Genomic DNA, 12,284 nt, shown 5'->3' on the forward strand with positions numbered 1-12,284 from the left:
CCTCCACTCTGTCCACTTTCCCTCCTTGGTCCCTCCCTCCCCACTTGTGATAACAATAAGAATGTTCTTAGGGAAGCCTGAAATTCCTACATAGCTGTCATCTGATCCTCAGCCATCCTTTCTGCAAGCCCCACAATTTTACCAAGTAAATTTACAGGATGGTTTTTCTTTGCTCTTAATTCCTTACATTTGTTTTCAAAGCATTCTTAAAATTACATTTTTTTATTTGTGTGTGTGTGTGTGTATTTGCAAGCATGCATGTGTGTTGAGGCATTGTCTTTTACTGTATAGTGTAATGCTACGTGTGGGCCCTCAAGACCTGGAGTCTGCATGCAACCCTTGTGACTCTGCCTCCAGTTAATTGTGATTGGTAAATGAAGATGCCAACAGCCAATAGCAGGGTAGAAGAGAAATAGGCAGGGTTGAAGTTTCCCAGGCTTGGAGAGAAGGGACCATGAGGAGGGAAGAAAGAGGAAGAAGCTGCCTTGGACTAAAGGAAGAAACATGCAGGACTGGAAAAAGGAAAGCCTCCATGGGTTACCTGAGTCATAAATCTTGGCCATGTGGGCTGGCCACTGGAGCGAAGAGCATCCCTGATGAAACATAGTAAGCAACAGGAAAACAGATTCTAACAGCATGGAGGGTAGGCAGCTGACCAGATATTGTGCTGCCTATGGCCATTTAAAAATATAAAGGCTGTGTGTCTTTTATCTGGGAACATAAGCGGTCCAAGATGGGGAAGAAGCAGCAGGCTGGGATTTTTAATAACTTTTTACAGCACATGTGCACATGTTTTCTGGCACACAAGTGGACATTAGAAGATAACCCTTAGACGTTGGTTCCCTCCTTGCCATCCTAACACTTAGGAATGGCCATTATACTAGCCATTCATAACGAAAAAAGAAAAAAGACAGTCTTTACAATTTAGTGGACATGGACTGAAGGGAGAAGATATGTACCGCCCCTCTCCAAGATGTCCCACTTTCCACCTGTCCCTGCCTTCCCTCTCAGAGATGTCATGTGCCTCCACCTGTCCCATCTGCTTCTTTCTCAGCCACTCCCTTGTACTTTTTGTTCTTCTGTTATACATTCAAAACCTCTGCCATAGTTCCAAAGAAATACTATGATTGCAATGCTCTGAGCCTGTCCTCTTGGCCAGTACTGCCACCACCCATATGTCCCCCCCCTACACACACACACACACGGGGGGTGGGGGGAAGGAGAGACATGGAGGAGGACAGGGAGAGGGAGGGGGAGAGGAAGTTGTAGAAACCCATCCTCACCAGCTGCTGATGCCAGAGCTCTGGCAATGCACCAAAGCTTGTCTGAACTGCCCACTTTGTCTTTTCAGCTTTCAAAATCACGGGGTCCCAAAATATCTCATATCTTACTCTGTGGTATACTTCCAAAACTCGCTTCTGTTCCTCTTCTCTTCAGGAGAATTTCAGTTTTCTACATTTCTCTTCCTCCTTAGACTACACACAACTACAAAGTTAAGACTAAAATTAGACATACTGGATAGATGCTTCTCTAAGTTCAAGACCAGCCTGATCTACAGAACAAGTTCTAAGACAGTCAAGCTTAAGCAGTGAAGGAAACCATTAAAACCAGAAAGCTGATAAACATGTAATTGAATGAGGGAGAATGTTCCAACCCCTGCTGGCTTAACATAGAACATAAAATAGACCATATTTAGCACAATCCAGGAATGAGAATGAGAAGATAGAAAATCTAGAAGTCTATTCAGTCCCTAGAATGTGCCATCATTTTCGGATTCATTGTCTTCAATTTTGAAATACACCTTGAAAATGTGGACAAGGTATATTTCATCTAGGGATATTGAATATAATCCTCAAACACTGGTGCATAGTTGCATAGCAAGGCTCAGAGCCACTGTGAAATTCCAGATGCCTAAAACACAAAACCTTGTATTCTCCTACCTAGATCGCTGGCATATGTGCATTAAAGTGCTTAACAGTTTCATGCTGACAGTAAAAAGTACGAGTAGAAAAATCAAATACCATCAGTTTTTAGCACCATGACAATGTTAACATTGATGCATGCCAATATTTTTGAAATTCAACGCAGGCATGTCTGGAAACAATGGAGGCTGGCCTCTTAGAACGTGTGTACTTCCTCTTGTGATTTTGGAACCTCTGCCTCACATATAGGCATAAGCAAAGTATGTCCAGACATTGGAATGTGGCACAAGATGGGACAACAGAAAGAAAACAGAACAACCTACAGAAATTATGAACTTAAAACACAGAAGCCCATTTTTTAATTGCACCATGAATTGATTGCAAGATGAAAACCCCCAAGCTCACTGGAAAATATGAAATTGTCAGAGGTATCATGGATGACTCTGCTTCCTATACTTAACTATGATTTCCTTCAGAATGTGGCTTATTAGGGTAAGTAACAAGAATTACTTTCAAATTCCCCTTTAAATCCGTTTGCCCCCAAAGTGGGCCCTTTGGCTTTAGAAAGGACACCAGGCAAACACTGAAATCATAAAAAGAACCAGGTGAGTAAGTACCAGAATAAGAGCCTGATTTACAACACAAATACCCTGGCTCACAGAATTGTCCTCTATAAAGTGGACGGCTCCCGCCTTCACTACTCCCTGCTCTTCTCTGATCATGTGTTGCTGGCTTTCAACCACATATGCAATAGCAATGCTTGTTGTTGTTACACACTCCTCTGCAAGTACAGTTCCTGGCATTGCACAACCTAAAGACAACTGTAGAAGCTAGTGTGTGAATTCAGCACCTAAATCACCCCAGCATTGTGGTAGCTTCTGGCATCATTTTGGTGGCGTATATTCCATCTCAGAATGATGGGTGTAACCACTGGATTTTTGGAAAAAAAAAAAAAAACCTAAGAGTTTCCCCATTGTCACATAGCAAAGTTCAGCACAACTACTGACATTCCAGCTATCTATGGTATGAAGGTTTCTTTCAGCGGGCATAATGCTATTGTGTACTGTGTAATTTGAATGCTGATTTCTGTGACCCCCATATCTGGTTGCAATCCATATTCTGAGAATCTCATACCTCAGTCTCAGTGTTTTGTAAACATTGCTCCGCTATTCTTCCCTGATTGGTCAAAAAAGAAACCCATCAGTCAGTGACTGAGCAGGAGAGAGACCAGGGCTAGACTTCTTCCCAGCCAGGGCAGTCAGGGAAGGAGACAGAGGAACTGAGGATTAGCCATGGGGAGAGTCCAGGAGACATCATGAGAAAAAAGCTCAAGCAGAGAAAGCCATCAAATGCAAGGGTCTCAGGGACTTTGGCTGGGAGGTAGGCAGATTAGTTTAGAAGATTTAGATAGAGTAACACTGCTCAGTTCTTGTATACTTAAAGCTTGTTAAATAAATATAGTAGTCTAGTCTCAATTATTTGGGAGATAGCGAGGTTAAGAGAAAAACAAACACAAAAAAGGCATTAAACTGCTTTCGTCGCACACCCATATATTTTAGAAATGCCTTTTTGATTCTTATTTTACATTAACAATAAAATAGATGATGATCTAATACAATTGAGAACAGACAATGGTAAGAATAGCATAGACTAAGGCAGCCCAAAGTTGATATAGAAGCTTCTAGAAAACTATAAAAATGAACCTCACAAATATGTACTTTCTTTTCTTGAAAAAATATGAAAGGCAGATTTTACATGAAGAAGTATAAAGAATGTGACAAAACGTTTGGGCTCAGTAGAGTAGAAAGCAGGGTATTCACTGGGCTTGGATAAGACCCTGGGTTCTTGGCTGTGCTGCTTAGCACCATAATCCAGGAAGTGGAAAAAATTTCAATCAAAACAAACTTAAGAAGTGGTAAATTATATGGCATTAAGAGGCTAGAGAGCTGACACAGCAGTTAAGAGTGCTTGCTGCTCTTGCAGAGACCCTGAATCTGGTCCCCAGCACACAAGTTGGGTGATCCACAACTACTAATAACTCCAGCTCTCTTGGATCAAACTCTGGCCTCCACAATGCAATCCCCATCAAAATTCCAACTCAATTCTTCAACGAATTAGAAAGAGCAATCTGCAAATTCATCTGGAATAACAAAAAACCTAGGATAGCAAAAACTCTTCTCAAGGATAAAAGAACCTCTGGTGGAATCACCATGCCCGACCTAAAGATGTACTACAGAGCAATTGTGATAAAAACTGCATGGTACTGGTATAGTGACAGACAAGTAGACCAATGGAATAGAATTGAAGACCCAGAAATGAACCCACACACCTATGGTCACTTGATCTTCGACAAGGGAGCTAAAACCATCCAGTGGAAAAAAGACAGCATTTTCAACAATTGGTGCTGGCACAACTGGTTGTTATCATGTAGAAGAATGTGAATCGATCCATTCCTATCTCCTTGTACTAAGGTCAAATCTAAGTGGATCAAGGAACTTCACATAAAACCAGAGACACTGAAACTTATAGAGGTGAAAGTGGGGAAAAGCCTTGAAGATATGGGCACAGGGGAAAAATTCCTGAATAGAACAGCAATGGCTTGTGCTGTAAGATCGAGAATTGACAAATGGGACCTCATAAAACTGCAAAGCTTCTGCAAGGCAAAAGACACTGTCAATAAGACAAAAAGGCCACCAACAGATTGGGAAAGGATCTTTACCAATCCTAAATCAGATAGGGGACTAATATCCAATATATATAAAGAACTCAAGAAGGTGGACTCCAGAAAATCAAATAACCCCATTAAAAAATGGGGCTCAGAGTTAAACAAAGAATTCTCACCTGAGGAATACCGAATGGCAGAGAAGCACCTGAAAAAATGTTCAACATCCTTAATCATCAGGGAAATGCAAATCAAAACAACCCTGAGATTCCACCTCACACCAGTCAGAATGGCTAAGATAAAAAATTCAGGTGACAGCAGATGCTGACGAGGATGTGGAGAAAGAGGAACACTCCTCCATTGTTGGTGGGATTGCAAGCTTGTACAACCACTCCGGAAATCAGTCTGGCCGTTCCTTAGAAAATTGGACATAGTACTACCTGAGGATCCAGCAATACCTCTCCTGGGCATATATCCAGAAGATGTCCCAACCAGTAAAAAGGACACATGCTCCACTATGTTCATAGCAGCCTTATTTATAATAACCAGAAGCTGGAAAGAACCCAGATGTTCCTCAACAGAGGAATGGATACAGAAAATGTGGTACATTTACACAATGGAGTACTACTCAGCTATTAAAAAGAATGAATTTATGAAATTCCTAGGCAAATGGATAGACCTGGAGGGCATCATCCTGAGTGAGGTAACACAATCACAAAGGAACTCACACAATATGTACTCACTGATAAGTGGTATTAGCCCAAAACTTAGGATAACCAAGATATAAGATACAATTTGCTAAATGCATGAAACTCAAGAAGAATGAAGACCAAAGTGTGGACACTGAGCCCCTTCTTAGAATTGGGAACAAAAAACCCATGGAAGGAGTTACAGAGACAAAGTTTGGAGCTGTGACGAAAGGATGGACCATCTAGAGATTGCCATATTCAGGGATCCATCCCATAATCAGCTTCCAAACGCTGACACCATTGCATACACTAGCAAGATTTTGCTGAAAGGACCCAGATATAGCTGTCTCTTGTGAGACCATGACGGGGCCTAGCAAACACAGAAGTGGATGCTCACAGTCAGCTATTGGATGGATCACAGGGCTCCCAATGGAGAAGATAGAGAAAGTACCCAAGGAGCTAAAGGGATCTGCAACCCTATAGGTGGAACAACATTATGAACTAACCAGTACCCCGGAGCTCTTGACTCTAGCTGCATATGTATGAAAAAGATGGCCTAGTTGGCCATCACTAAAAAGAGAGGCCTATTGGACATGCAAACTTTATATGCCCCAGTACAGGGGAACACCAGGGCCAAAAAAAAAAAAAAAATGGGAATGGGTGGGTAGGGAAGTGGGGGGAAGGGTATGGGGGACTTTTGGGATAGGATTGGAAATGTAATTGAGGAAAATATGTAATAAAAATATATCTATATAAAAAAGAGTGCTTGCTGCTCTTGCAGAGACCCTGAGTCTGGTGCCCAGCACACAAGCTGGGTGATCCACAACTACCAATAACTCCAGCTCTCTCGGATCCAACTCTGGCCTCCACAAGAAACTATATTCACACTTACACACAGAGTAATAATGAAGCAGGGAGGGAGGGAGAGAGAGGAAGACGGGGATGGGGATATGAGTTCTTGGGTAGAATTTTGGGGGTCACATATGTATATTATTATATCATCTGCAAATAGTGATATTTTGACTTCTTCCTTTCCAATTTGTATCTCTTTGACCTCCTTTTGTTGTCTAATTACTCTGGCTAGGACTTCTAGTACTATATTGAATATGTACAGAGAAAGTGGGCAGCCTTATCTAGTCCCTGATTTTAGTAGGATTGCTTCAAGTTTCTCTCCATTTAGTTTGATATTGGCTGCTGGTTTCCTGTATATTGCTTTTACTATGTTTAAGCATGGACCTTGAATTCCTGATCTTTCCAAGACTTTTACCATGAAAGGGTATTGAATTTTGATAAGTGGATAGCAGCCCAAATGCTAGGAATACCCAAGATACAATTCACAGACCACATGAAATTCAAGAAGAAGGAAGACCAAAGTGTGGTCCTTCTTAGAAGGGGGAACAAAATACTTATGGGAGCAAATACAGAGACAAAGTGTGGAACAGAGACTGAAGGAAAGGCCTTCCAGAAACAACCCCACCTGGGGATCCATCCCATATACAGTCACCAAACCCAGACACTTATTGTGGATGCCAAGAAGTGCATGTTGACAGGAGCTTGATAAAGCTGTCTCTTGAGAGGTTCTACCAGAGCCTGACATATACAGAGGTGGATGCTCGAAGCCAACCATTGAACAGATCACAGGGTCCCCGATGGAGGAGCTAGAGAAAGGACTGAAAGAGGTGAAGGGGTTTAAAACCCTATAGGAAGAACAATATCAACCAACTAGAGCTCCCAGGGTCTAACCTATCAACCAAGGACTACACATGGAGGAACCCATGGCTCCTGCCATATATGTAGCAGAGGATGGCCTTGTCAATGGGAGAATAGGCCCTTGGTCCTGTAAAGGTTTGATGCCCCAGTGTATGGGAATTCGAGGGCAGAGAGGTGGCAGTGGGTGGTTGGATGAGAGCACATCCTCATAGAAGCAGGAGGATGGGGGATGGGATAGGGAGTTTCTAGGGGGAAATCAGGAAAGGGGATAACATTTGAAATGTAAATAAATAAAATATCCAATAAAAAAGAAAACCAAACCAAACAAACAAACAAAAACATAGAAACACAATGCTAATTCCTCAGTGATTTTATTTTAAGATGAAATTCTCCAATTTATCAATGGTTACACATCATCGACAATTTCTTGTGGTAATTGACATGGATTTTGTCCATTGTGTGGCTTCAAATAGTTTGGTATGAAGTCAACTGTCTGTTAACAGCAGAATGTTGCTCCTCTTCTGTAGTTTCTGAAACAAATATTGCTTTGAAAACTGCACCCAAAAGAATCGAAGCCAAGATAAGAATCATGCGAATACTTAAAATGACTATTAGCCTGTTGGCACTCACATGTATTTCAGCTTGATGTTTTTTCTGAGTGGTAGGTGGAGGGCCACTATTTGTACTACCACCTTTTCCTATTTGTAAACAATGTGGTGGCTGCCATCCTCGAACACAGTGACAGTTGCCTTTGTTGTTGCACACCCCTCTGAAGTTACACGAACTAATGTTGCAATTAAAATTCAAAGTTGGATGAGCAACACATCTTTGAGCTTTACAATATTTGCCAGGGCCACAGGTTGCACCATCCACTACAAGCCCCATTTCTGGAAGTTCTGTCCCATGGTGTGCATCATACCCAAAGCACTGTTCTTCTTTAACATCTTGAACCTTTAGGTGATAAAAGGTAGTGTGCTCACCTCCACCAGGAATATGACTGACACCATCACAGTGGATCATTCCACAAAAAACATCCTCCTTTTGACATGGGACAGGTTGGCTTCCTCCACGTATGATTCTAATGCCACAGTTTCCAAATCGGTCACCTTTGACATTTAATTCATTATAGCATGCTGGTGAACCATCCTTTACTTGGTATCCAAAAAGAGCTTGACACTGCAAATGACGGTCACTACAGTTTCCTGCTATGCAGACTGCCAGTGGAGAACAAGGAGTTCCATCCATGATGTAAAAATTTCCTGGGCAATGCTCTGAGGCTCCACTACAGTACTCTGGAAGATCACAAATACCATTTTTGTCTCTGCATATTGTTCCAGTGGGTGCAAACTTACAAGATAGACAGCAACCTCCTGCAGCACAAGAGCTACCCTGAGTAAACTCACAATTGACTTCACAACACTTATCAGTGGTACAGTCTTTCACAGAACCACAGTCACATTTCTCACTGGCCTCCACTCTCTTATTTCCACAACGAGGAACTTCATACATGTTTACTTCTTTAGCTGTTTTTAGCTCTAAACTCAAGCAAGGGTCCCAGTCATGGATCCTCCTATGTAACTCATTATGGGAACAATTACTAATCATATCATGAAGAGTAGGAAATTCATCCATGAGACAACTGCTCCTTCTGAAACAAACACAGCCTGGTGTATCATGGCTTACATCTAAAAGGTGACCCACTGCATGTGCCAGGAAAGATCCAGCCAGAAATAAATGGTTTTTTCCTACATATGTAAATAATACTCCCCAGTTGGGGTTACATAATCCATTCTGAAAGCTTCCATAATCTGTATTTTTTGGTCTTGATGCAAGGAGAATAGCTGTAGTGGCATACAAATCGTGCAATTCTTTAGATTTCCATACACCAAAACCTGCCATAACACTCCAAGGATCAAGGTGGGGATTTTCACCGGGGACAGTATGCAGGTTCTTCGTATTCCAAATCCATACACCACGTGCATACACAATCAATCCACTTATTTTATAAATGCTATCTGAAATGCTATTCATAATCAGTATTAACTCAACTGAGGTGGAGGAATTGCTCCCAGTTTGTTTGAATAAGTCATGAGTCACCGTGTAGTGTATTCCTACACTTTTCAAATGGTAACGCCACAGATATACAGGGGCTGCTCTGGGACTTCCAGCCAGCTTGGTCTCTTCAGAGAGGTCACCTGCCTTTGCCATAATCTCATCATTTCTACACTTTTTTGACTCACGTGACCTTTCATCCACCACAAGCAGAGAAATTACATGCTCAAATTTGGAAGAAGATGCCAATGGTTTGATTTCATAAGTGAAGTCATCCACCTGTATCATGCCTTTCAGACCTCCAGTACAGGTATCTAGTATAGCTTGGGACCCAGGGACTCCTTCCAGGAAGCTGTAGAAGTAACAATCCCGAGGAACAAATGGGTAATCCTTCTGTTGGGCTCCTTGGTCATTAGAGGTATATACAGGAAAATTTTGAGGAATCATGTTTTTCTTGAGTTTCATGTGGACCACATGTCTTTGTCCCCTAAAGCGCATGCTATAGGTGATGTGCCCAGACATATCACTTTTGCCCATTCTCTGGGGAACCTTCCTGGGGATGACAATTTCAGAGGTAGAGAAGCGCCATTTGGGTGGGCTACGGGAACAGCAGGCAGGAGACAACAGTGCCCAGAGCACAGAGAGCCAGAGAGCACCTCTCAGGAGGGCCAAAGTCCAGGTAGATGGTCTGAGGAAGGGAGCCATGGACCAAACCAAATCTGGTCCACTGGGTGACAGACAAAACTAAGACATCAGAGCATGAGGAGAGCAGAGGCAAGAGGCTTACAACCTCTGCTAAGTAAAGGGAGGGAGGCTATTACCTAACAATGCTATGCTCATCCAAGCATTGTGTGCTCAGGGATCTGGAGAACCTATGGCAGAAGCCCGAGGGAAAAGCAAAAAGTGGGAGGCACTTGGAGAAACAAGTATATATTTGAGTTAATACAGCTCATATCTGACTGTGAAAATTTAAGTGGAAAAAAGAAATTTTGAACTTTAGAACAAAATATGTGTATGTGTGATTACATATATCATACACTATAATATATAATATATATCTTATAACATATCACATAAAAATTTTACATATAATATATTGTGTGTGTGTATATATATACATATATATATATCATAGAGTAAATCTTATATTATATAAGGAAAGCATTGACCATTTAATTACATCCAAAAACAAACATTAGTAAGACAGATGCTCCTCTATCAGAGATCTTGTGAGAATTATAGTTTATAGAAGTAACTAGGATTTTTTTTTTGAAGAATTATTTTATGTATGTGAGTACACTGTAGCTGTCTTCAGACACACCAGAGGAGGATATCAGATCCCATTACAGATGGTTGTGAGCCACCATGTGATTACTGGGAATTGAACTCAGAACCTCTAGAAGAACAGTCAATGCCCTCAGCTTTTGAGGGCATTGACTTCAGCCCGGACTTTGGGCATTTTTTTTTAATATTATTATTTTACTGGACTTTTGTTAATACATTTTTCTGAATTTGTGGTTTATCCTACATGTGTACACATGTTTCCTTGTGGATTTTCATTTGTGTTTTAAAATTCTGGTTTATTTGTTTGCCTGTTTGTTTGTTTGTTCTCAAGAAATGAAAGGCACAGAGCTGGGTAGGTGGGAAGGTATGGATGAACAGTGCTGAGGTTAAGCTCGGCATTCAGGTACTAAGTAAGGCAGCAAGGCTGGCATTAGCAGGAGCCAAAATCTTTTGACTTCTGGCAATTTAATTCTCTCCTGCTAATCTTGAAAGAAAGATGAAATTTCAAGACCTGTAAGTCATATAAAGTACTCAGAAATTGCTGGTTGTTTGTGAGCCTAGAGGCTGCCTGGGGCTGAGAAAAGGGAAAAACAAACCTGGGTATGCCCCGTAGTTAAAACATTCCTGGGAACATCTTGACCATAAGATAAAGGGGAATGTGAAGACATAACAGGACTATCTGAACTGAGTCAACAACTCACAGAACTCTGAACCCTGCACGTACATGTAATTTTTCTGTTAATGTTTGAATAAGCCAATAGTGTGTTGCTATGCTGAATTCCACACCCCTAAGCCCCTTACCCCATTAAAAAACCCTAGCTTTCAAGCCTCATGGCCGACATCTGTTATCTCCTGTGTTGGATGCATGTCAGCCCGGAGCTCCGTAATTAAAGTCCTCATGTATTTACATCAAGATGGTCCTTCATGATTTTGGGGGTGCAAGCCGAATCGGGAATTGAGTGGGGGTTTCCCCACTAGGTTCTATCAGTCTGAACCCAGAAGATGATGACTTCTAGGGATTTAACTGTCTCTTGCCATTCTGGGGCCAAAAGAGGATGGCTTCTAGAAATTAACTCCTGCTGATAGCAGCAGGGAAATTAAGAAAACTTAGTTTCTTAGATTCTTTTCTCTTTGACTAAAGGGCCTTTCACTAGCCCGGTGAGAAACTCAGAGTTCATTAATTCATGAGCCAGAGAAAATAGAAAACAAAGTCAAGTACATACACACAGAGACATATGTACACTGGATGAAACAGAAAAGGTCTACACTACCATTTTCTTGTCTTTCTTAGGTTTTATACCTTCTCCAGAAATAGATCACAATGTTTTCTAAGCATGTTTACATTCCATAAGTTCATAGTAACTCTAAACTTATAGTCCATGTCATAGATCGATAAGGTTTAAAGAGCTACAGAAGAACTATTTACATATCTGCCCATTAAGAATAGTACCTAACTGAACATCCACTATCTATTTTCTGGCTCCACAAGTTCATTATAAGTTTAAAACAATAGGTTTTTTAAATTAGATATTTTTTTATTTACATTTCAAATGTTATCCCCTTTCCTAGTTTTGAAAGAAAATAAAAACTTGAGACCTGTGATTCATGTATATTATGTCAAATAGCCCAAAGAGTTGTTTGTGAGCTTTGTAACCTGGGGCCGAGAACATAGCAGAACAGGCCAGGACATGCCCTGGCAGGCCAATCGTTAAGACATTCCTGAGGCTGCTTGGCCATAAAGATAAAGAGAGATAAAGAGAATGACATGCCGGATTGGCCCGGTGCCTCCCTATCTCCTGCCCTTCTGACCTAAGTTAAATGTTATCTGCATATACAGTCTGCTGATGTTTAAATGAACCAATCATGTGAAACCGTGCCAATTCCTCCTTCAGCCCCACCCCTTTTCTTTAAAAACTCCTAGCTTCCAAGCCTCGTGGTCGAATCCACTGTCTCCTGCGTGAGATA

At 41.3% G+C, this 12,284-nt stretch overlaps 3 protein-coding genes across 4 annotated transcripts in view; all 3 read right to left on the reverse strand.

Annotated features, from left to right (window-relative positions):
* Positions 1-12,284, reverse strand: part of Gm20498 (predicted gene 20498) — a 174,060-nt gene that overhangs the window by 53,254 nt on the left and 108,522 nt on the right. The gene's annotated exons all lie outside the window — the stretch shown is intronic.
* Cox16 (cytochrome c oxidase assembly protein 16) overlaps positions 1-12,284 on the reverse strand; it is a 126,286-nt gene that overhangs the window by 53,254 nt on the left and 60,748 nt on the right. The gene's annotated exons all lie outside the window — the stretch shown is intronic.
* Adam4 (a disintegrin and metallopeptidase domain 4) lies at positions 7,338-9,934 on the reverse strand. Its single transcript, NM_009620.2, has one exon. It carries the CDS (start codon positions 9,738-9,740, stop codon positions 7,449-7,451), a length of 2,292 nt encoding a protein of 763 aa, NP_033750.1. The 5' UTR covers positions 9,741-9,934; the 3' UTR covers positions 7,338-7,448.

Source organism: Mus musculus, chromosome 12 (genome assembly GCF_000001635.26).
Source record: "Mus musculus strain C57BL/6J chromosome 12, GRCm38.p6 C57BL/6J".
NCBI classification, from domain to species: domain Eukaryota; kingdom Metazoa; phylum Chordata; class Mammalia; order Rodentia; family Muridae; genus Mus; species Mus musculus.